The sequence below is a fragment of the Clupea harengus genome, chromosome 9, assembly GCF_900700415.2.
Source record: "Clupea harengus chromosome 9, Ch_v2.0.2, whole genome shotgun sequence".
NCBI classification, from domain to species: Eukaryota; Metazoa; Chordata; class Actinopteri; order Clupeiformes; family Clupeidae; genus Clupea; species Clupea harengus.
The window spans coordinates 5,580,764-5,606,677 of NC_045160.1; the positions used below are offsets into that span (position 1 = coordinate 5,580,764).

The following is a 25,914-nucleotide window of genomic DNA, read 5'->3' on the forward strand; positions in this document are numbered from 1 at the left end:
TGGTTCCGAATGAAAGGTTTTGTCGTCTGGCCAAATAGCTTCCTAGTGATTGCTTACAGGCCTATGGTCGACGTAAGTGAAGCAGAGGAGGTTCTGGGTCGCCTCCAAAGATCATTGGACGGCCGGCTAACAGGGCCATTCACATCTGAAATATGACAACAGAACAGTTCAGAGATGCACTGAATAGTTTCACTCTACCTGTACTTGCAGTATTGAAGTGTTGGAGGCCAAAAATGCTTTTTGTTCAAAATGTGCCAATAAAGGTGTACAATAAAGTCAATTTTTATAGTGCACCAGGGACTTAATAAACTGCACTCATTCAGTGCTATTACAGACAAATACATGGCAGAATGTTGTTTTTTAGCTCTTAGCACAGCACAAAAAGGAAGCAGTCAACAGAGATCTGGTTTGGTTGAAAAATACCAAAGAACTGCCGTCAAAAACAAGATTTCCAGGGGAGAGTAAAGGATGTGGGCTACTATGTAGGTGTGTGCGTGCAATGTGAGAGTCAGCAGGATGGTAAGAGATCAAGATAGAGATAGTGCCTGCAGGAGAGAGAGTTCAGCCTGAGTTGACCAACCAGAGTAACCAAAGTGAAGAGATGTGCCAAACAGACAAGTGCCCTAAATCAAGAGAGAGAAACCTCTCTATATACCCACACACTCTCTTCAGGGGGCCATGATTAGCACATTAGCCCAGCCAGGCCTTCACTGACCGTGATGGTGATGCAAGGCAAAGGGGGTCGCAGCAGACAGAAATAAATCATATGAACATTTGTTTGTATTTTGTATGATTTCTCAGTTTAGCATTCATTCACATAAACTGGTAAAGATGAGATTTGCTCTCCTTCTAACTCAAAGAGTTAGAAAGATATGTTTGAACTACACACAACCACCAAAATCATACCATAGTAGGCTACATCTGTTTTTGAAATGTATTGTGTCTTTCTGGTAAATGTAGATTACCATGACATGACCATCGAGCGTGACGTGACTGGCGTCCTCGGGGAGGATGTGTACCTGCATTGCCTCTACCCAGGTAACGACAATGACACGCTGATCATGTCCAGCTGGAGTCGCCTTGGAAGCAAAAAGAAGCTGGCGGTTTACTCCAGCCAGAAAAGCATCACCTCAGAAGGCTTCTCTGCGCTATCGTCACCTAGCAACCTGACGGTGAGGATGCGGGTACTGAGTCTGGATGCAGAGGGGAAGTACACCTGTGAGTTTGTTTCACTGGAGGACCAGGTGAAGAAACAGGTCTCCCTCACTGTCTTGGGTAAGAGGAAACACATTGACATACAATCTGTTCACAGGGACACACTCACACACACTCACACACACACACACACACACTCATATTTATATATAAACACACACAGAAACAACAAGGGTGTAAAGTGAGAAACTGACACCCTCTGTCCAAACTACATTATTGAAACACCATTTGAAACACTACCTTCCAAACTATAATTTTGTAACATGTAGCACGAATATGTCAATAATGAAAACATGGATGGACTGTGGAGTGGTTAGATGAATGAATATTAGTTCCAAGTTTGCATGCCTGTACTGTTCTGTCTGGAAGTCCGGCCTGCTGTTAGTGATTGAGGAGATTGAGAATAGCATGGAGACCATTTTCAGTGAAAAGCAGCTTCTTGTCTATTTAGGACCACGACAGCGAGATCAAAAAGTGGCCATTTTGAGACTCTCAGTAGCAAAAGGCATGAATGGAATGAGCGAAAGAACTGAAGAGTGTTTCGATAAAAGAATGAGTCACAGTTTGCATGTGTGTGCTGTTTTCTGTCTCATAGTCAGGCCTGACGTTACTGTTGAAGTGGAGGAGGAGACTCAGAGTGGCACCCACTACCAGTCTGTGAGCTGCTCCACCACCAACGCCAAACCGGAACCGCAGATCAGCTGGGAGATCGGCGACAGGAACGCCAGCGACGTCATCTTCTCCGTCCAGAAAGAGAGCGTCCATCATGCCAACGGTACCCTGGACCTCACCCAGGTCCTCCGCTTCCCCACCCACCTGAATGATGAGGGCACTGTAGTGTGCGTGGTGCAGCACCCGGCCCTGCCTGAGCCAAGGAGAACGGCGGCTCTGGTGCAAACCTTTGGTGAGCTGCAAGCTGCTTCCTGTGTTGATGCGTGATGTTTTTTTTGGTTTTTAGTTTTTGAGGTTTGTTTTGTGTTTGTTTGTTTTTTCCGTTCCTGTCTCTGTCGTTGTGTTTCTGTCTCTCTTTGTTTTCCCCCTATTCTTATCAGGTTTTTAAATCTGACAAACATTCAGACTAATTAAAATCTGCTGTGGGGCATTTTTTTTCTTTCTCTCTCTCTCTCTCTCTCTCTCTCTCTCTCTCTCTCTCTCACACACACACACACACACACACACACACACTCTCTCTTTCCTGTATCTCTCTCTCTCTCTCACACACACACACACCCACACACACCCACATACACACGCACACACACTCTCTCTTTCCTGTATCTCTCTCTCTATCTCTATCTTTCACTCTCTCTTCCTCTTATGCTGTCTCCATCTCTCTCTGTTGTGTGCATGCTGTTGTGTGTGTGTGTGTGTGTGTGTGTGTGTGTGTGTGTGTGTGTGTGCATGGTGTTGTGTGTGTGTGTGTGTGTGTGTGTGTGTGTAGACTGCCTTTGTGAAAGTGAACCAGCTGTTCCCTCTGTCTGTGCTGCTTGGTTTTCCTGTGGGTATATCAGCGTCTGCAGTGGTCTGGCTGGCTGGAGACCAACCTCATTCATCAGTTCGCTCTGTGGCGATGAGATCAGAGAGACTGCGTTACCATCGGCACATTTGTGCCCTAACAACCTCAACTTATTCTCTGCGCATTTCTGCTGAAAATAATAACAATAATAAAGAAATAAAACTAAATGCCCATCAGCCGGAGTCGGGACACACCCATATGAATCACGGCAGCACATGAGGTTCAAAGTATTGCCTGCTTAGTCTGCTCCATATCCCAGACCTCAGTGGATGTTCACGGTGACCTTTGTCCTTGTAATGAGATTTGATATTGAAATAGGCCTCCCTAGTCTCTCTCTTTATGCTGACGTTTACAGTGATTTATTTAGCAGACGCTTTAGCCAAACAAGACGTACCACACAGGCCTCCGCGTCCCCCTGAGGTCTAGCCCTGTCTAGTCTCAAGAAGGGTCTCTCTTAGGCTCATTCCAGTAGACCCAGCACAGTCATCTCTCTCTCTCTCTCTCTCTCTCTCTCTGTCTTTCTCTTTCTCTATTTCTCTCTATCTCTATTTCAGGCTATACTCTGAGTGTGTGGTATGATGTTTGTGTGACTGGTGCTGATGACAAGCACATGGGGAGGCATGCTGGGTAGCCAGAGGTGTGTCAGACAGGCTGTGGTTTATACCGTCATCGTAAACATGGGGAGACCATTTTCTATTCAGGGAAGTTCAAAAACACAAAGCATTTTTTCGAAAGGGAAAATGTGATCCCAGGGCAACTGATTCAACGTTTTAACAGCTCCCTGAGGTCACCAGCAGACTAGGTGTGTGCCCATAAAATGTTTCTGTGTGTGGTCAAAGCAGGGGAATGTGGAAACCATTCGATATCCAGACTTGGCCCCCTTCTCGCATAGGCATTGCAAAGTGAGTGAGTAACGTGACCACCCAAAAAATCAATAAGATCAAAGAACACAAACTGTCTTTGTTGACACACAGTTGCTCCAGACATAACCATGGAAACAGGCCTGGTGGTGGAGTCTGGGGATGGAGGAGAGAGAACGTTGCGGGTTGTCAACTGCACCGCTATGGGAGGGAGACCTCAACCCGAAATTGCATGGAGACTGCCTGGAGAGGAAAACACACTCTCGGCCCGGGTGTGGAGCGATGATGGCGTGTTTATCAGTTCGGTTTCACTCCCTGCTGGGGGTCATGAGGGGGAGAACGTAACCTGTGTCGTCAGCCACCCGAAGCTCACCAGAAATGCCAGGACACTGACTCTGCCCAGCTACTGTGAGTGCCTGTTCAAATGTTTTAGTTACTTTTATTCAACTCACAACTTTCATGACATTCATCTAGAGTACCAAAACTGTGAACAGTTAATTGGTCTACAGTGTTTTACTGAGTAAGAGAATGTGTGTGCACGAGTGGGTGTGTGTCTGTGTGTGGCCTAGTTAGGTGTGTATTTTCACCTTTGCCACCCAGACACACACACATGCACACACACACATGCACACACACGCGCACACACACACACACACACACACACACACACACACACACACACACACATGCACACACACGCGCACACACACACACACACACACACACACACGGACACACACGCACACACACACACACACACACACACACACACACACACACACACACACAAACACTTACACAGCCTTCCCTGTTTTGCCACAGATCTGTCCTCTATTCAGCTGGTAGTGAACTCCAGCACAGAGAGTGGCACTGCCCTGGAGTCACTTCTCCTGGAGGAGGGGGAGCCTGGCAAGGCCTTGGCACTGGAAGTTTTGGGGGACGTGCCAAGCTATCAGACTGAGTGCACCAAGTAAGTGGTGCCATTCTCCTCACTTCAATATCACTTTCAGAACTTTGCCTCCTCGCTTGTTTGCTTCTCTGTTTGTTGTTGTACATCAGCACAAGATGGATTTTTCTTCTGGTCGAAGGCACACGGTGTATCAGGCTGTCTGCAAGTATAGGCCTTTGATCACTGTCACCCAAAATGAGCTACTTTTCTCTCTCTCTACTCTCTGTATTTCCTCTCCCTCTCCATCTATCTAGGGATAGGGCGTCTCTTCCTCATGGTGTGGAGTTGTTAGGCGGTGTTCTTAGTTTCAGAGGGCCCATGGCTCTGTGCTATGCTGGGCTTTATGAGTGCCGAGCCTCCTTCTACAAACACACAGCATCTGTTCAGCTGGACGTCAGTGTTAAACCAGGAATTCAGGCACCTAGTAAGTACAGGCTCATAGATTACTGTGATAACACATGCTGAATGTTCCAGAATGTTCCACTACTATTTAGCACAGTGCATACGCTGACCTAAAACTGCAGTCTTGTTGTTGTTTTATTGTCATGCTTTAAATCACAACTCTCTTCCTTAGTTCTTGTAGTTCCAAACATAAAGATGAAAACCTGGAGAGAGCTGGACAGCGTCATCTTTGAGTGCTCGGCCTTGGATGCAGTCCCTTCCCCGAATGTCTCCTGGTCCCTGCCCCCAGATTTGACTGGAGAGATGGCACTAAATACGTCGTCGCGTAACGGATCTGACAGTGCCACAGCCACTCTGACCCTGTCCGCCTGTTTGCCTGTGGAGCGCACAGTGCTGTGTCTAGTGGAGCATCCTCTGTTTGAAGACCCAGAGAGCAGAGAGATAACGCTGCCTGCTTGTGGTATGTCTGGGGGAATAAGACACCTGCTCATGCAGTTTACTCACAGTAAAACACTGAGCACAACATGCACTGACCTTTACCTAGCAAAGAGCTCTCTTCAACGGCTGCTTTTCAAAGGCAAGGCCTTATTTCCCCACTTTGACTGGACATAACTGAATGTTGTCTTGTGTATGTAACAGTATGGAATATTGTATACAATCTTTACACATTTATACATTGTCCTTACATCTAGATGAGATCAGTAGATGATGTCCTTACATCTAGATGAGATCAGTACAGAACCACTATTACATGTTGTGCTTCTCACACTTACTCTCATACGTTATTTCCAGCTCGTCCTAACATCACGGTGCAGTCCGGCGTCGTGTGGGAGCAGGGCTCGGCCTACGCGGAGGTGGAGTGCAGGGTGGAGAGCGTGAGACCCAGAGCCAACGTCTCCTGGTGTGTGGAGGACAGCCCCTATGACGGCAGCGATGTGGATCTCCTGGGCAAGGAGGACCGAGCTGAAGGTGTGGAGGGGCTGGTGGTGACCAGTGTGCTGCAGCTGCCCTTTGCCGAGTACCTGGGCAAGAGTGTGGTCTGCGTGGTGAGGCATCAGAGTCTGCTGGACCCAGAGAGGAGGGTGGTCCAGGTTCAGCCTACAGGTGAGTTTACTCCTCTGTCGTTACGCCAATTAAGGTGTTAAATCCATTTAGTCATCAGGAATACTTTAATTAAGTGTCACCTTCTAGTTTGCTGGTGTAGTCAAGGGACATACATAGACAAATGTGAAATAGGATTTCCATATTGCAGTGCACATACCTAAGTAATAAACAATGCAACTTCAGCCACTCAGTAAGCCCTAACCCCAAACACACCTTGTAACTAAATCTACCAATAGAAAAATGATTGTACTTACTAATCAATTCATTCTAACTTACATAGTACTCACGAACACTTGCAATAAAATGAAGCCAACATGGCGTCTCATCATCCAAACGTCTCTTCCAGAGCCCGCAGAGACCCGTGCCATCCTGGTGACCGAGTACGACTTCCCTCGTTTGCGTGCCGTGTGTGTATACTCTGGCCAATCAGGCAGTGTCAACATCACCTGGCTCCTCCCTGACAATAACACTGCAGAGAGAGTGGTTTCATCCTCGGTCCGTGAGGGGTCAAAGTTCAGAGCCAACGCCTCTTACGAGTTCCCCCTGGAGCGTCACGAGGGCAGAGCCCTGACCTGCATAATACACCAGGAGCACGGCCCAGTGGAGAGGAGGGTAGTTCAGGTCCCTCTGTACTGTGAGTATAGTCCACACAAGAGCGCCTCAAACCAGGGGACACAGCAATGTGGGGGGCGTCCTCAAAAATCTTAACCAATTCTCAATGAACTTTTCCACGTGTTTTAAATAACAACAACAAAGCCTATAGTCTACACTCTTATAGTCTAAATTGAACAAAAATGTAACCTTTATAGTGAGAGGAGTCTAAATGGAAAAGAAACCTACATGCTTGAAAGGTTCCAGGGCTCCTGTCAAGAGCGGGACTCCTGGATCCTGGTGTTCTAACCCAACCTCCTTGCTGTGACCCTGCACCAAACACATTGGCAGTCCCGTCTTTCCACTCTACCTTGGATGGCCTTTACATAGTTGGCGTTGTGCTATTTAGTTCCAGTACAGGGCAGGCCCAATTATTTCCCTCTCCCAGTAGGGCCGTTATGTGTCAGTCATTTCCTGGTACTTCTCCGGCCCTCATTGCCTTATGTGCTGAGAGTGAGGGCCGGCTCTTACTGCTTGAGGAGGTGAAGGGGTTATTGAACTGTGGCTTCACCATTTTCAACTGTTGCTTCATTCTGACTCATTTGTTTGCTTTACAACAGTGACCAGAGAATTAGGGTACTTATGGTGACACTCAACAATCTGTCAGATTGTTTCAGCTTTATCTAAATTCTGTGAATTTCAGATTTGTAATCTGAAAGCTCAGCACAAGGCAAAGAACAACATTTAGATAGGACTGACAGACCTGTCATAGTTGCCTGTCTGTCTCTCTGTCTGTCTGTCTGTCTATCTCTCTCCCCCATCTTCTATCTTGATCGGTTCTTGGTACTGTTTTCGTCTCACGCAGATATCTCCTCTGTGAGTGTGATGAACAAAACCACTCGTGTTTACGGCGAAGAAGTAGTGCTGCACCGAGTGGCCCTGAGGCAACATCTCTCCCACCAGAAGATACTTCTCCGAGTCAACGGCAATGTTCCCAACAGCCAGATCGTCTGTTCCAGGTAACACAATAACCACTTTCCTGTGGTGAGGGCCTTATCATGCCATGTCAGTAGGCCATCGGAGCACTGCGGTGATGATGAGATCTGGTACTGATTTCTCACACACTCATGAGATGAGCACGTTGCAGTTCCCATGATGACTCACAATAGACATCGTCAAAGTAACGTGTGGTTTAACATATTAAGTTGATTCGAAATAGGACATGAATAAAATAGGAGATTAGATGAGTGGATTTAAAAATGATTATTCCAATCTCTATTCATCCTTTTAAAGATCTCACATAAACACAAAATTGAGTTTTTAACATAAGCTTAAACAAAAGCTCGAGTTTAAACGAGTTAGAAGTTAGAAATGTGATATGTGGCCGACATAAGCTCCAATGGAAGATGTCCCGTTTGTGGTGTTTGGTTGCACTGAGCTAATATTGGTGCTTTATAGAGGGTCATAAATTGCCCGCTCATTGTTCCCCTCCGATGTGAGCTTTCACTCTTGCTGCTTTATGGCGGTGTTTTACAAAAGAGCGCTGTCGTAAAACTGTCATAAAGTGTAATTAAGACATCATGAGGCGCGTCGTCGTGGTGAGGGAGGGGTTGTGCCCCACTGGAGGCGCAGGAGCAGTGGCACTTAAGGCCGGGAAGTCTGGAAATGAGGAAACCATGAAGGACAGCTTCTGTACAGCTTCATTTCAATATTTCTCCATGTCTGTCTCAGAGCCTTAGACAGCGACAGTCACTACATTTCATTCATGGATACATTTTATACATTTCACTTAGGCTTTGGATGAAGAGCTGCATATATTCACTTCAAACTATCTACTTCATCTTTATAAGTGGCAATTTCTTTGCAAAAGCCTTTATAACTCTTCACACCCAGTTTACCTACACACCCCTGATCAGTGGAGTACTCAGCCATAATTATTTAATTCAGTTTTCAATTTGATTTAAAACAATACAATTGTCTCGAGGCGCTTTACAGAGCCCAGGGCCTGAAATGATCATTCACAGCTCCGACTCAGTCCTGTATTTCCATCTGTAGGAGTGACAGCTCAGCTGCACCATCAGTGCAAGACACATCAGCGCTGAGCAGCGCTCTGGTGTTCCCCATGGCCGTTTCTCAGCGGGAGGCGGGCCAGTACGTCTGCCGAGCCTCCTTCCACCACCACAGCGCCACGGTCTACATCCTGGTGGAGGTGACCAGCGAGGAGGCTGAACACAGTGAGTAGACCTGGTCTTAGGAATTGTTTTTTTTGGCGGTCTAATTGAAATGTGTGCTGCAGGCACTCGGTGACCTGATTCAGTGATCCAGCGTAAGGGAGGAGAAAGTGTGCACAGCAATTTTGTTAATCTGTCTTCTCTTGAGATTCACTATTGAAATAGTCACGGCCACAATCCATCACAATTAATCTAAGCAGGTCTACAGGTTGGAGCAAAAATGCATCAGATTCCAAAAACTACTATTTCCTGTCTCTAATGAGGGCAATGGCACACACTGCCATACTTTACTGTATTGGCCATGAGTTAAGTTGACTCTTCTTTTTCCCTTCCTCACTCGAAGTGACCTTCATCAGCATCTGCTTCTCCACTGCCCTTGCCATCATACTCATCGTCATCGTCACCCTGTGTGTTTTCTGGTGAGTACAGACCTAATGCGCCTTGCTCTGCTCCTTCGATACAGACTCCATAGGCTTTCCCCAGACTTCCCATTAACTCCGTAGGGGGTCTCTCAGATACCGTACTCCATACGTGGTCACCCAGACTCCATTCTCCATTTAGGGTGGGTTCAGTCTCCTTCCAGACTCTATAGGGGGCTCTAGTGTCCCTATGCATTAAATAGGTCATCCCTCAATTCTCCTCACAGATTATGTAGGGTGGATTCAGTCTCCATGCAGACTCTGTAAGGTCTCCCCCAGTACAAGGTCGGCCTTTCCTCTCCCTGCGTCCAATCAGGGCGGCCCCTGAGCTAAGAGCCCCAGGTAGGCCAGGGCCAGGGTTGTCTCCTCTGGTGCATGTGCGCATGCACGTAGGCAGGTGAGACAGGAAGACAAACAGGAAACCAGCTTCAGCTTACCTGATCTTCACTGTGGTTCCGTGTGCAACCGACAAACGTGCTTTGCTATTCACAAACAGGATATTCTGTGACCATAGTGCGCAGCTACAGTTTATCAACCACAGTCTGAGAGTTTCCTCTGACAAAAACAGGGTTCTGGCTGTACATTCAGTGCCTGCTCTTTATATTATTTATTGCATGCACTCAACAACACTGAAATTGATATTTGTGGTTTATTTCATACTGTAGCTAGCATTGCTGAACTCTTATGTCCTTGCTGTTGTCCATTAGCAAAGCATATTACAATGTGTCTGCATCCGGTGGTCCAATAATAGTCAGAGGTCATAGAAGGACACAGTATGCCTGATTTCTGTAACCTTTTTTGGCTGCAAGTCCAACAAATAATCTGGCATAACAAACACGACAGAACGCACAAACACGACAGAACCTTGGGGAGATCCCATGGAGCGAAAGGTAACTCAATCACTGTTTGCACTGTGCAGCGTACTGCGACCGGGGTGCCCGTGATGGGAGAGTTTACAGTCAAGGTGGCTTTTGCCCGCCGTGGCCCGTTCCTGATATTGTTACAACAGGGTCCAGTGGGAGAGGAGGCTTTGTCTGTGTGGCTCTGGAAGGTCAGTGGGACAGGGCCAAACAGAGGAAGCACAGGTTCTCCCACGGGGGGTGGGGGGGTGTGGGGAGTGTCTATTTCAGGATTTGCGTCAGCCCCACCGTCACGGGCCAGCCAGATCCTGAAAGGAGCATCACTTTGGGGCTGCTCTCCAAAAACAAAGGTCACGATTAACAAGGTGGTGCTCTGTGAATGAATCAGTGATGATGTCAGGTGTCTGCATAGAGGTCTCTATTAGCAATGCACTGGGGAGATGAAGAGGACAACACTCTTTGAGATGGGCAACAGTGACCTCAACAGGACATCTTTGGTTTTGCAGCTCTTGATGCTGATGTTTCAGCAGTTTAAACACTTTTCTGTAAATAAAGACTAAATACAGTGAAATCATTAAAGGCAATATAAGCTGTGTATGTTTCTGTTTGGACTGCATGTGTCTAGGTGTACGTGCGTGTGTGTGTGCGTGTGTGCGTGTGCTGCAGGGATAGAGCGGACGAGTAAGAGTTGTGTTCTAAAATTTAAGAATTATGGTGTCCACATTTTGTCACATTTCACATCTCATACAGATCTTTGAAAGCAGAAACAAGTCATGCTATGTGATTATAAGATATTACTTTTCCTCTCTCCCTATCTCTGTAGCAAGAGACACGGCCACCCTGCTGAGAAGGTATGCTTTCCTTCACCTTTCACATTCTAAAAAGGCCTGACTTTCACTGATGTACAAGCCTGAAAGTGTCTTAACCCCTCCACATGATGTTCTGTTTCCAGGAAAACCGTAAGAAACTCGAGTCCATTTCCACCCTGACATCTCTCATGCATGACCCGCGTTCTCCGGAGCTGAAGAAAGCTGCACTGCCAGGGGTGAGAGGTCACCAGTACGCTGAGCTGGTCTCCATCATCCTGGTGGAGAAGACCACCGTTTGAGTTTTTGCATAACATCGCAGAAGTACTTCTGATTTCCTACAGAAATACAGTAAAGTTTGAGATCAGCCAGTTTGAGGTCTTTGCAATGTATGGCTGTTGACCACGTGTCACAGTCGGCTTCATACATTCAATTACTTTTTTTTCTCTTTCGAAATGATCTCCATTATTCTTGTGGAGAAGTTCACGAGTTGAGAGCAGGTGTTTTGGCACTTTCACATGACATCATGAATTAATTACTGACTGGGCTTTTGTGTCCCTCCTGAGTTTGAATGTGATCAGTGTTGAGGTGGAGGGGACATCCATGTTCAGAGATGTGAAGCAGATTTATTAAATGCATGAGAGCTGAAGAAGGCCTCACTGCCAGAGTGTGCTTCTCCTCGTGGAGAAGGCTGCAGTTTGAGAGTTTTTCGGTAAAAACATCATAGGAGTAATACTGATTTCTACCCAAAATTAAAATGAAGTTTACTGTTTAACACAGAGTTTGAAAGAGTTTTGTACATGTTTTTTTGCACCGCATTGCTTTATTAGTTCAGCAGTTGTTTTTCCTGTTTTGGGCTGACCTTGGTCCTTCTATCCTTGTGGAGAGGCATGAAGAAGTCTGTTTGAGAGCAGAGTTTGAAAAGGTTTTCTACTTCTTTTGCACAATATGGCTGTTGACCATGGAAGTGTCACAGTTGGCTTTATACATTCAATAGTTTTTTTTTCTGTTTTGAGATCCTTCTCCATAGTCCTCATGGAGCCCAACTCCACTGTTTGAGAGCAGGTGTTGCTGAGTTTTTAAATAATAGCACAGAGGTACTACTGATTTCCACTCAAAATAAAAATTAAGAAGTTCAGTTTGTGAGCAGAGATTGAAAGAAGTTTTTTCATTGTTTTTTTGTTTGTACTGTCGACCACACAAATGTCACGGACAGCTTTATCCGTTCAATTGGTTGCTTTTATGCTAAAGTTGATCTCCATTATGCCTGTGAGACCTGAAAGTCTAAGAAGGTGTTTTTTTTTAGCTTTTGCATGGCATCATAGTTGTATTACTGATATCCAATCAAAATGGCAGATGTGTTTGTGTCCATTTTGGGTTTGAATGTGATTGGTATTGAGGTGGAGGGAACATCCATCAGGCACTGTTTAGAAATGTGAAGCAGATTTATGATATGCACAAGATATGCTTTTGTTGAGCCTTGATCTATTTTTGTATTCTATTTTGCAAAGATTGCATTACATAGTATTTGTACTGTTCCTCACTGTTTTGTAGGTGTGTAGGTCAGATTCAGGAGATTGAGATATATTTGTAGGTTTTTGTATGCTTTGCACAATGTAGCAGGGATTTTTTGTCAATTTCAGCATATTTTTGAATGTAGGTTTATGATGAAAGGATTTATTGTGTTTCATTTTCATTTTGTATTTTCTACATGCAAATGTTTACAAGGTATACAGCATTATTTTCTTTTGCGTGCTGCTTGAATTCCAATGTATTTTTGTACAATGTATAACTGTACAGCAGTATTAGTATTCAGCAGATATTCAATAAAGTTCATCATGATGTAAATAACCATTTATTATACACAGACACACGAGTACACACATACTGTACACACACACACACACACACACACACACACACACACAAGCACACACATACTGTACACACACACACACACACACACACACGAGCACACACATACTGTACACACACACACACACACACACAAGCACACACATACTGTACACAAACACACACACGAGCACACACACACACACATGCACTCTCTCTCTCTCACACACACACACACACACACACACACACACATACGCTCTCTCTCTCTCACACACACACACACACACACTCTCTCTCTCACACACACACACACACACACTGTGTACACACATACACACACACACTCATACACACAGGCAATCTCTTTCTCACACACACACATAGACACACACACACACACACTGTCTTTCATTCATACACACACACACACACACATGCACAGTAGCACAGAGTTGATCTCTGCACACCCAATATAACCCTTTATCTAGACACATAAAACACACTCAGTGACACAGTGACACCTTACTTCAATTTGTCACATAAATGAACACTGACAACTTATCCTATCTCTGCTGGTGCAGTGCTACTGCTTGTGTATAGTATCTGATTTAGGGATCCAAGATGATGATCTCTGTTGCCATCTAGTGGCAGCCCTAAACTCTCTCTCAGTTGTGACACAGTGACCACCTGACCAAATCTTATAAGCCAGACTTTTTACCGAGGTAAATCGTAGAGAAAGGGGGTAAACTAGACCTAAACCAAAAAGCTTTCACAGCGGTCTGTCTAAACACAAGAAATGTTTTTTCTTAGCAAACATTTGTGATTTCATGAATATAATCCAACATGATAAACAAATCCGATTATCCATGAATTTCTCACACACAAGTGAACTAGTGCTAGAAATAAGTTATAACCAAACTCAGTTATGAGGAATAAACTGTAGTGGGCCTAATCTTTTTTTTTTTTTAACTCTGGTTTAAAAAATAATACTACTTAGTTCTTATTCATCCATTCATTCCGTTTCTTTCTTCTCCCTTTAAAATCAGGTTGGTGTAAGCATGCCTGTGGTTAGGTAACATACTAGTGTAATGCCTTAATGCAACCAGCAGGTTACTGTGTCGCTATTGTTAGGGGTATCTTTGTGGTGCCATGTATCCCATCAGTGGTAAGTAATGAACATGTTTGTCACAGCCCTCTTCCCTGGGGATGACAGACAATCCCCCCTGAGCAAAAAGAAGGCTATGAATACGCTTGATCATGTCCCTGTGGTCATGTGCAAGTGATCCATCAATTCATTCTTTTCATATTAAATGGGTACAGGGACGTATCTAAGGAAAATAGCGCATAAGGCAAGCACCTATATCCAAACATTTCATCCCCATCTTTTAGATCAGGGGTTTTCAACTGGTTTTGTCCCAGGGACCACCATTCTGGCTAGAAAGTAATCCATATGTGTCTCCATATGCCGCAATAGTTTCGACGGCTTTATGGCTTCAGTTGACAGTAATGTTCAACACACGAAACACATTGGTACCTCCTCTCCTGCTCTGTCTGTCGTCACTGTAAATCCGTATTTGATGTATTCCTCATTGTGTTTTTCTTTTTCTTTTTTTACTTTGTTTCCCTGTATCCTGTGAACGTGTAGCTTTGTTGGAAGCCTGTCCCTCTGTCGTGGCAGCCTGTCACTCTCCTCACTAAAAACCGATCCATTGGTGCTTCTGACCAGCTAACTCGACGTTAGAACGAAATGTTAGCTAAGGACAGTAGATAACTTCAGTCCTTCACCAAAAGTATTACTTTTTCGACTAAACTTCAAAAGTACACGTAGGCTATGCAGATGCTTGTCAACTTTGCGCGCGAGACTGTACGTTATGAATAATATGCGTATGGCGTGACGTTAGGGACGCAATGCATTAACATTAGCAAAGCGCCAGGCTACCATAGACTGGATAGATGCAAGGCTACATTCTGTCAGCGTGAATCTCCTTTATATTATTATCAGCTTGTTTTATTTTTCACGATATTCAAGAGTAATCTGGAAATGTGTTGAAATATCAAAGCGAATTTATAAAAATAAAAAAATCAATGGTGAACTGATAAACATAGGCTCATCATGTCGCGGACCCCCTGCGGACCCCCGGTTGAAAACCCCTGTTTTAGATAATGAGCACTGGCAAGCACAGGACGCACTGAGCTCATCCTCTCTATCGAAGAGCATCATTGGCTGGGGCGTTGCTAGGACGCTTAGGCCTGACCTGTAGGACGGTTCGGGGGCATCCTCCCCCAGGAAGGTTTTTAAAATTCTGGCAGCTAAGTGTACCATTTTGACGCAGTTTGAGAGAGAAAGTCAGCCTAAAGACAGCCCATGGCATGCAGGGCCGGTCGAGTGTCTGACTCGCATGAACATGACCCCATCCATTATACCACACTGCTTGCCTACATGAAACCATCATTATTATCATCATATTATTTTCACTGTTAGTTTCAGTCCAAGTGTGTTAAGGAAATGCATCTGAAGAAAATTATTTTTTAAATGCATCTGAAGAAAATATTTTTTTCCCTGTTTGAGGATGGCTTGTCTGACTGTCATAGAAGCTGCTCAGTGGTGCCCCCCTTAAAGTGATGGCCAAGGCACATGCCACATCTTCCATGTGTCGTTTAGGATTTCAGTGGGATCTAGCTGTTGATGGCCCTTGTTAACGGACATCATTATATTCTTATGATGGAAATACAGGGTAAAGGAATACCCTAGGAAATGTGCATGGTGATAGCATCCAGATGGTCCAAAATCTCATTTTTGCCAAAGATAATAATCAAGACAGGTTGTAAAATCATTATCATATATTATCATCAATAATGATAAGAATTAAACAAGACCTTCTAAATGGAAAGTATATTTATACTGAGAACTATGTGGTACACTTAACAAGACAGTACCCTGTATGATCTTATGGCCTGTCTGTTAACTGAGGGAGTCTTTGTTCCAAACAATACGGGAGGCTACTCATTCAACAGCTGATGACCTCATAGTGTTTACTGTGTTACTATGGCAACTTATCAAGCGATGCAGAAAGAAACATGTGCACACTCCACTACGTCCAGAGGTCCTTGAAATTGTGTTGGTAATTAAAGTGTCCTGCAATTGTTGCATCAGTAGAGTATTATTCTCTTTAGTGTTGGCCATAATGAAGTACAAGATGATGCAATAGGCATGTTTACCAAGATGATGGCCACTATGGGAGAGGTCATTAGTCCATTGTATGGTGTCAGTCCTAAGTGGGCAATTTAAACCCATTCCCTTGAGAGATGACAGCCTCAGCAGTAGCTAATGTTACCTCCAGTGGTTAGCCCTTGAGGGAGATGGGCTCTGCCCCTTGGTCAACACCAGAGAGCAATCACAATAGCCTCCACTGTCTGTTATCAGTAGCAGGGAAACAGGGCTATGGAGATCCATCATTTACCACAAATATATATATTTTTCATTTGCAGATTAATTGTCATTCCTAACATAGCATGTGAAACATTGAATTACATTAAACTATGCCTGTATTTTTGTCCCTATCCTATTAATTCCTATCCTTCCCTTTTGGAAGTTACAGTTAAAGCAGAGTCAAATTTCTCATTTAAACAGATGATGGATCTGTTGTTGACTGAGCACGACGTTTCAGATACTTCAGAAAGATAATGTAACATTCCAACTATTGTTATTCACCAGGGTTTAACAAGGTAAAAGCCTGTTCACACTGCCAATGGTATCTGTAACAATAACTAACTGTAATGATATTGTCGTCCACAATAACCAACGACAAGGAGAGCGTCTCAGAAATATCCTTGATGTTTTAAGGCTGTCAGTGTTTCTATCATTCACACAATCTCTCTGAATGTGATGCCCAACAATATTGTACTTCATGTCATTACTGTTAAAGTGTGCAGTGTTGACTTTGCCGCTCTCATTTGCGAGAACAACAATCAAAACCGTAGTCTTCACAGTTACTGTACAAATTATCATTGGCAGTGTGGACAGGCCTTAAAACTTGGCTGGAGTGACTTAGCTGAAGAACCTAGAGCATGCCTTTCATTTAGGGATGGATTACCGAACGGAACCGGGCCCAGGCCCAGGGGCCCATGAGCTCAGGGGGCCCCTAAGCCAGAGCCTCTGCGTTAAGTCGCTGTTATGTATCTCTTATTTGTGGTTGAAAAAGATGTATTTTGTTAATTTGCTATTGGCTTTAATAGTGTCGCTAGTTTAATGCGACAGTGATCAAGGATGATTTTTTTGGACTTACCAGGATACCTTACGCTATATATGCCCTCAAAATAGCAAACCTGTCTCTGTCATGGTTTACATCATTTTTAGGGGGAAATTGTCAGTAGCAATCTATAACACAATTATATGCTTATCGAACATACACTATAGAAACTATTAAAAAGCTGATTCAATTAAATGAATCATTTCTTATTTTCTTTGTTATTTTTGTCATATACAGATATGCAATGATGATTGCTGGGTAATATGTATCTTGTTGTTCAATGTCAAGTCTCTATTTGATCATGTGACGAGACGATACGATATTGTATACGATACGATATTTGCCCTTTCCTGTTGTGAGGACACATCTCTTTGTAAAAAACCTCTCTGGATTACATTGGGGAATAAATTATGCAAATGATGTAGCCTAATATTCTTTATTTTGATCAGACATGTAGTAACATTACATACGCACTAATACTTTTTTTGAGCAACTCTGTGATGATTACACAGTGTAAATACAATGAAATAGCTTTCAGTAAAAATTATAATCTTTGTAGATAGAATCTCACTGTTATAATGTGATGAAAGGCAAATCTTGACAAATGGTGAAAGTGAATTTAACCAAAAATTCCTCACAAAATGTACGAGCAAATTTGCACCTAGTAGCTCAAAGAAATGGTGGTAAACGTTGGCCTGATTAATTTGGAGGGGATGATTGCATTTGTATTTTGTCATTTAGAGCAGGGGTCTTCAACCTTTTTCAGCCCAAGGACCCCTTGGCTGAGAGAGACACTGAGCAGGGACCCCCACCCCCGCCGCCCCAAATTTGGGCCTGATATTCATATAATTTATTTGGAACTAAGTGTCAGTCACACACACACACTCCCCTACACATGTTTGAACAGAATTACAAATCAACTGTGACACAAAACTCGTTTCAATTTATTCTGTTTATTATTGACATTTTTTCTCCCTTACAGTTAGCCATCACTGTATTAAATTAGGGAGGGACAAATAATTGGGTAGCTTGAAAAGCTTAAGTATGGATGAAATATCTCATACCTAGTGAGAGATCTGACGTTTGAGAATTCATCATTCACGTCTTTGGCAACAACATTCTCCCTATGAAGCATGCAGTGCGTCATACATGGCTCTTGCACCGTCTGTGCACATCGCAACACATTTTGGCCACGGTATATCATGTTCACGGAAAAAATTGTCGATCACTTTGAAAATCTCTGAACTTTTTTACCTCCAGGCAGCTGCTTACAGAATAGAAATTCCTCCTGCATCTCATTTTGGTCGACAAATCACAAAAAAGCTAAAAGCTGAGCGTCGTTTGACACATCGGTGGATTCATCTAATTGTAGTGCAAAAAAATCTGCCTTCGGGAGTTTTGCGACTAGTAGTGCACTCACATCAGCTGGCAATTCATCAATAGGGCGGGCATTGGGATGCTTTTCAGTTTTTTAACGTACTCATCCTTCCCAAACATTGTTTAACTTTTGCACATATCACTAGCTGTTGGCAATATTAAACTTTCCGCAAATATGTATGGCTGTTTGGTCTGAGCGACACTTTGGCTGATTGTCTCATCAAGGTCTGCTTGCCCTCAACAGATTTTAAATGGGAAATATTAAATCTATTTTTTCTTTCAAGTGAGCATGGGTTGTCTTTGAATGTCGTTGCAGCTTTGATGGTTTCATAGTTTCGTTTGATAGCACGGAAGAGCAAACCACGCATAATTCTTCACCATCGGTCTCTTTGTAGGTGAAGGCAAACTTCAGATAATTATCTGAATATTTGTGTCTTCTCCCGTTTTCGCTGTTCATGGAAGGGGTGTTGGTATCCTCTGAATGTAGATAATCTGAACCGCCATCAGTGGTGTCTGACGAGGAGCTTTTGTTCGGAGAATTACAAAACGATCAATTATTTCAAATTGTATGGTTATGGCAGGTAACGTATCAAATGATCGCGTGAAGACTCATGGGTAGCCTATGTATTATTTTTTAAGGAATAGAAAGCAATTTTTACGTTCTGTTTATGTTTATGTAGTCTTTTGGACGTTTTACATTTTTGGAAGAGGGTAAAATATGCTTCAGATGAAATAATTTGGCGGACCCCCTGCAGTACCTCCGCGAACCCCCTGGGGGTCGCGGACCCCCGGTTGAAGACCTCTGATTTAGAGCATACAGTAGTCACATTCACTAGCAGTTGAAGATGATCTGACCTCAGATGTAGTCTGACCCTGTGTGCTGTGACTCTCTACAGGGATTCATTGGGCCATCTTCCATAAATAAATACATAAATACATTTCCCTTGAATCATTTTTTAAAATAACAATATTATCAAAAGCATGACATATAGCTTTTGACATGACATATAGCTTAAAGTGTTTTTTTCTTTAGATAGTTAAAGTTTGCTTACTAAGCCTGTCTCAGATAGTCAGTCAGAAACAAAGGCGGTACTGACAATGAAAGAACCATGGAAGGGAGCTGTGCCTCAGAGATTGAAAACTGTCTTGATTGTTTTGTTTTTTGACACACTCTGCCTAATTTCCTTAGTTTTTATGCCATATATAATTGGGTGTAACAGTGGGGGGACAAGGATATAATTTATTGACACAAATATGATCGCTTCTGTTGGTAAAAAACGGTTGATACGATTATAAATGACTGAGAACGGTGTGGCCAATGAAAAATTTATGAAGACAATAATATGTGGAGAGCAGGTTTCAAATGCTTTCTTCCTTGCATTTCCTGAGGCCTTTAAGATCAACAATATAATTTTCACATATGACAGTAGAATGAGTAACACCGGTAGGGCTACAAGGACAGTAATGGCACACACACCATACAGGTTGGTTAAATGACTTTGGACTTTGGATCCATATGATAAACTAGAAACACCTAAATTATCACAAAATAACTTATGAATTGTATATTTGCACAATGTTAGCTGAGAGGTCAGGCCTGTTTGACCAAGAATCAACAAAGCAGGAACAAAATGTGCTACTATTAACAACTGCTTTACTTTCGGCGGATTCATTATTGTGTGGTAATGCAAAGGATGAAATAAGGAGACAAATCTGTCATAAGCCATGACTGTCAATATTGAGTAGTTACAAACTCCATAGAGGAGTATGAAGAAGCTCTGAATGAGGCATCCTTCATATAAGGTTGTTGGAGTGTTTGTTGTAAGTATATGCATAACCTTGGGCCAAACAGCTGTGCTTCCAATCAATCCATTTAAAGTTAAGCTGAATAGAAATATGTACATTGGCTTATGTAGGGAACTATCTAGGTAAATAAAAAACATTAGAGAAAAATTTGCTATTATAGTTGCAGAGTATATTAAGATAACAACTGTGAAAAATACATTTTTGGCGAAGCCCAGGTCCTCGTAGACAGAGAAAATCAAAGCGTCTCCAATGGATGATTCATTCATTTTAGATGGTGGTACCTGAAGAATACATTTTCAGTACATTAAGGCAGACAGAGTTCTTTTCCTTAACAGATACAATGCAGGTATGCAATGCAACTCGAGTATTTCATTAAAAAAGAAATTGATTTTGAGGCATGCCGCTTGTAAGTTCTATTGTAACAGTTTGTCATCTCACTTTCGAAAGAATTCATGTAAATGCAAATCTATTAATAAAATAGGCCATATAATTAAAGAGTCCAAATTAATTTATTACCTGACTTCACACGTTTGGTAATAAAATGTACACATCAGCACAGTTATTGATAACCATTTATGGTGACAAACATGTCTTCCTGTTGAAAGCCTCTTTGATCAGATCCTCTCCTTTATATGTCTCTCTGCCGTGTCTGTAAGCACCACCTCTGTTTAAAACATCCTCTCTGGATTTACTTGGGGTGCAAAAACATGGCCTATGCAGATGACGTAACCTAATTTCCTGTATTCATTTTATACATACAGATCAGTGAATGAGACACACAGTTCTCACTGTTTCATGTGATTTATGAACTTAAATTATCTTATTATAGTCATGACTGATTTCTGTGTACAATAAAATGTTTAGTCTTCACATTTCAACTACGGCTTAGTTTAAAGCTCAAAGAGATGACCATTTCCTGTTGATAATCCAGTGTTACCCATCAGTGGAGGTAGTGGAGTAGAGAAACATAAGCCAGTCAGTACTTTTTATTTGTTACCGTGAGCTGGGAAGGTTTATTGTACATAGTTATAATACTCTACTGCAATCCTCCTTTGTGAATCTAGAGACAAGACTAATTTATTGAATTTATAAAGAGAGGTAAGAGAAATTACATGAAACTGGAGTGTACCTAGGGTCTTCACAGTAGACAGTTACATATTGTTACGGCCGGCTTGTGACCGCAAGATAACAACAGAGGCAGACAACGAAAAGGTTTACTAGAAAAGCACGCGTTTATTCAGTTAGCTACAATCTCCATACAAAGGCAACGTGTCTAGGGGTTTAGACGTCGATATCCTGAGCCCGCCAGTCAGGTGTCCATTGTTCCTTTTATTCCCTACACCTCGTCAGGTGTGGGTAATCAGGCATCAGCCGTCCCAAGCGTCCTACAGGCCATGCATGGCCATTGCATCGTCTGTAGAGGCGCAGTGGGTCGTAACACATATGCATAGGTGATAATCTATTGCGCGCTATCCAATTTTATATAAATGTACACAATCCCACACTGGATTCGAATTTGCACCCTTGGACACCAGAAATGGGGATGCTAACAACTACACTACAACCCCTTGATTATATGTCGCTAGAACATATATTATAGTTTCAGGGAATGATGTTTTGACACTGCAGACTTCTGTATCTACTGGCCATGAATTGACAGACATACATACTACTTGTTTTAGCATTTTGTAACATTTCAGTTTAATAGACCTACACAATCCCAATAACCTATGAAATTTGGTGCATTTGTATTCAGGTTATGCTCATCATAATAGCAGCAGACAGTGCAATAGGCCAGTGACTGGTTGGATCATGTAAGGTCTCCCCTATGTCCCCGGCACTTTTCAAACCACGTGTTTATATGGGTTGTCAACAGGGTTGGAAATGTGGGTGTATTTCTGAAGTTGCAGGGAAAATTTTATCAACCTATCGGCCATGGTATCGGGTAAATAAAGGGGGCATTTCGCAAACTTAATTGACGCAATTGAATCATTCTGTGAGAAAGTCGACTCAATCGTCAGGAAACCTTCCTAAAAAGTGTTGTTTTTCCTAGCTCTACGTTAGCTAGGCCTGCTCCTGCATGTCGACCAATCCGAGAAAGGTTCGGGCCATTGAACGCCAATTTGATTGGACGTAAAATTCCTTTTCAGTCAATCGTCAACCATTAGCAAGAACTGCTGTAAGTAAAGGTCCTACTTTTCCACTATGTTTGCGATCCAGAGTACAAAACTACATAGCGAATAGCCCAAACGGGTACTGAGAATGATGGGTTTGTTTGTGTCTTCTTCATCTCAACCAATTACAATCAAAATGAATTTGAGGATGTTACAAAAAACCCAGCTACATACAAAGCCATACATTCAAAATGATAAAAACTGTCAAACTGCATAATTAAGGTATTTTTAGCAGCAGTGGCTGTCAGCCCTCCCATAGGTTCCGCTGTTCTGCATGTTTACCCACTTAAAAATAAGTAAATAAAAACTGTAAAATTACATAATGTTGCTTAGGAAGATATAAAACGTGTTTTAAGCAGAAGTGGTCGTCTATCCTCCTTCTCAGACCCCCCAACTTTCCCAACTCTGCAAACATTACTGAACTCATCAGTGACCCTCCTAATTCAGCTAATCAAGATCATGTTAATGACTCTGACTTTAACCAGGAGTGCTTGGAGTAGGGACAGATAAGAGATATGCCGGGTAGATTGTGGCTCCAAGAGCAGCATTAAGAGCCTGTAGTTCCCTATGGACTTTTTATAGTTTTCATTTGAAATATATTGACTTGTACATTCATCAGGTTTTCATACTTGCCTTCACATTTCAAATATCTTGAAAGATTGTTACTAAATTCTTAGCCTTTAGCATTTCCCACGACAATTACATGTTTGAAACTGTGTATGTTTGTATTCTTATGTCCCAAATGTGCTTGTTTGTTTGAACGTGTGTCACCTGTTAATCTTGTCAGCAAAGCTGTGCCACATGCATGAAAGGTGTTATAATACAATTTACAGTCATATAGAATTAGTCACTTATCTCAAGCTGCCTGACACGAGTAGATACATGTATCAGTGCAACAACATTATTCACTATAAGGATATATTCACTCATTTTAATGTCCCGTGTTTGTAGTAACAATAGAGCAACAACAAAGCAGGGACCCCTTGGTTGGATGCAAAATACACCTAAATGTCAACTCAACTGTCAACTATAATCTCATTTGTAACATTATTCCCTTCCACTCATTTATAGTTTTGACAAAGGTGGAAGTATTAAAACTAGCAGTCATCAGGCTTCAAGAGCATATTTCTTTTAAAACAGGTGCAATGTGCTTACATAGTCTGTGTTAACCTGCCTGTCACACAGAGAGAAAATACTGATGATGGAGCGAACAGACATTCAGACATTGCAAAAACAGTTCTTCTCCTGACTTTTGAGAAACTCTGTCTAATTTCCTGTGTTTTAATGCCATATATAATTGGTTGTAACAGTGGAGGAACAAGGATATAATTCATTGACAAGAGTATGTTGGCCTCTCCTGGTAAATAAGTGTTGAAGCGATTATAAAATAGTGAGAACAGTGAGGCCAATGAGAAATTTACAAAAATAATTATGTGTGGAGAGCAGGTTTTAAATGCTTTCTTTCTTGCGTTGCGTGAAGCTTTCAAGCTTAACACCATAATTTTAACATATGACAATAAAATGAGTAACACCGACAAAGCTGCAATAACAATTGTGATAATTATACCATACAAGTTGGTCACTCGACTTTGAATGGTGTGACTGTCATCACATGATAAGCTTGTAATGCCTAGATTATCACAAAATATCTTATGAACTTTGTATCTGCACAATGGTAGTTGAGAAGTTAGGTATATTTGACCGAGTACCATAGCTGCAGGGCTAAAGTTTGCAACAAACAGCAACTGCTTTACTTTCTGTGGGGTAATGATGGTGTGGTACTGCAAAGGCTTAAATATGGAGATAAATCTGTCATAAGCCATCACTGTCAGCATAGAGAAGTTACAAGCTCCATATGTTCCCATTAGAAAAACCTGGACGAGACATCCTTCATACGAGATAAGAGGAATGTTTGTTGAGAGTATATTCATAACGTTTGGCCAAACAGCTGTGCTTCCAACTAACCCATTTAAAATTAAACTAAATAAAAATATATACATTGGTTTATGTAGGGATGTGTCTAGGAATATCAACAGCATAAGAGTAATGTTGGCTAATATAGTGGCAATGTATGCCAAGGCAACAACAGTCAGTAAAACATATCTGGCTGAGCCCATACCCACATAAACTGTGAAAGATAAAGTGTCCCTGGTGGAAGATTCATTCATCTCTAAAGATGATACCTGAAAGACATAACACATTTAAAAAACATATAGGCACAGTGTTAGACCAGCAGTATTGCAAATGAACACACAATGTTGATCTCTTGTTTGTGTAGTCATGGTGCCCTCTACCTGTGAAGTAATGGACTGCCCAGACCAGCACAGTTACCTGTGGTGACGACCATGGCTTCTCATTGAGAGTCTCTCTGCTCAGTTCTCCTCCTTTATAGTGAACTTTGTCTTGTTTACAAGGAGGAAGCTCCTCTGTGTCCATTTTCTCTCTGGATCATCTTGGAGAGTAAACACTTGACCAAAGGAAATTATCTCATGGCTGTCATAACCGAAAAGCCATTTTGAACACACAGTTAATCAATGAATGTCACTTAAAGGCACGTTATGGAGGTATGTTTTTGTAGGTGTATATGTTTATGTCATACTCAATTTTATTTTGATGTGATATAGTCATGTGAAATAAACACACCTGCCATTTTAACAATTCAGACAAACCTTTTGTCCTGCTGTTTCGTAATCCGGGCCCAGCTGCATATAGACGTTTCCTCTGCCCTTCTGAATGTTTTTTCTCTGCCCTTTTGTGCCTGCCTTTACAAGCTTTAAGCAATAGCTGAAAATATCACATGCCTGTTGCAAGATATTCTGGAATTTGGCATACTTACCGTAATTTCCCAACTATTAACTGCACCTTATATTAACCACATCAGAGTATTTTATGTAATTTTATAAAACAAAAGCATGTATTGACTGTGCATCGTCATCGTATCACCTAAAACTAAAGGCCAGTTCAGACCAAAGCTTCAGGACGAGACAAACTGAAGGTGCCTTGGTTGCCTAGCCTTGCCCTTGACCTTGTGAGGTTTGTATGTCTTTGTCAGTGATTTGTTTAACAAAAATATGCAAAAAGAAATATGCTTTTTTCATGTACCTTGTCTTCTGTCTTGCACTGTCTTCCTAACACCCCACTTGTGGCCTGTACCTTGAAGTGGTGAGTGGGCTATCAACTAAACAGGTCTTGTTTTATCAAGCAAATAACTGGTGGAGTGCTAGATGGGACCGAGCCTCGGGTTACCGTCTATCCGTGGGTATGGCCAAAGGCTCAGTCAGAGTAAGGATTCTCAGTTATATTTGGTTTATTCATTTCCAAAAAAGATCAATAAACCATACGTCAGTCAAAAAAAGGTAGATTATGGAACCCAACTTCATAAATTCAATACCACCCGGCATTCACAAAATAAAGAAAGATAATCCAAATTCAAAGACAAGATAACTAAATTCTGCTAAGCCTCTAATTTAATTTAGACAACCACCATCAGCAGTCTC

The 25,914-nt window shown here is 42.4% G+C and overlaps 3 protein-coding genes across 3 annotated transcripts in view; 1 reads left to right on the top strand and 2 right to left on the bottom strand.

The window, feature by feature from the left end:
• The window catches only part of si:ch211-149e23.4, a 15,912-nt gene extending 3,111 nt beyond the window's left edge, over positions 1–12,801 (top strand). The window contains exons 2-14 of the mRNA XM_031573157.1: positions 961–1,275; positions 1,811–2,119; positions 3,706–3,999; positions 4,414–4,561; positions 4,795–4,964; positions 5,115–5,402; positions 5,735–6,046; positions 6,393–6,680; positions 7,503–7,656; positions 8,693–8,871; positions 9,212–9,287; positions 10,971–10,998; positions 11,100–12,801. Of these exons, the coding sequence (XP_031429017.1) occupies positions 961–1,275; positions 1,811–2,119; positions 3,706–3,999; positions 4,414–4,561; positions 4,795–4,964; positions 5,115–5,402; positions 5,735–6,046; positions 6,393–6,680; positions 7,503–7,656; positions 8,693–8,871; positions 9,212–9,287; positions 10,971–10,998; positions 11,100–11,255 (2,717 nt within the window). The 3' untranslated portion in view covers positions 11,256–12,801. The remainder of the gene's footprint in view (positions 1–960; positions 1,276–1,810; positions 2,120–3,705; positions 4,000–4,413; positions 4,562–4,794; positions 4,965–5,114; positions 5,403–5,734; positions 6,047–6,392; positions 6,681–7,502; positions 7,657–8,692; positions 8,872–9,211; positions 9,288–10,970; positions 10,999–11,099) is intronic.
• A 6,763-nt stretch (positions 12,802–19,564) lies between these two features.
• LOC105910122 (putative olfactory receptor 52L2) lies at positions 19,565–20,509 on the bottom strand. The gene has a single exon (XM_031574129.1). It carries the CDS (start codon positions 20,507–20,509, stop codon positions 19,565–19,567), a length of 945 nt encoding a protein of 314 aa, XP_031429989.1.
• Positions 20,510–23,568: 3,059 nt separating this feature from the next.
• Positions 23,569–24,853, bottom strand: LOC105910123 (olfactory receptor 52D1-like). The gene is made up of 2 exons (XM_012838810.2): positions 24,749–24,853; positions 23,569–24,600 (listed from the first exon to the last, which is right to left on the bottom strand). Exons 1-2 carry the CDS (start codon positions 24,851–24,853, stop codon positions 23,569–23,571), a joined length of 1,137 nt encoding a protein of 378 aa, XP_012694264.2.
• Positions 24,854–25,914: the final 1,061 nt, after the last annotated feature.

Excerpts from the sequence above, each read along its gene's own strand:
- LOC105910122 (XM_031574129.1), bottom strand. The coding sequence starts at position 20,509 with ATGAATGAATCATCCATTGGAGACGCTTTGATTTTCTCTGTCTACGAG.
- LOC105910123 (XM_012838810.2), bottom strand. The coding sequence starts at position 24,853 with ATGGACACAGAGGAGCTTCCTCCTTGTAAACAAGACAAAGTTCACTAT. Across the intron at positions 24,601-24,748 it reads AGCCATGGTCGTCACCACAG|GTATCATCTTTAGAGATGAA; the intron begins GTAACTGTGCTG and ends TATGTCTTTCAG.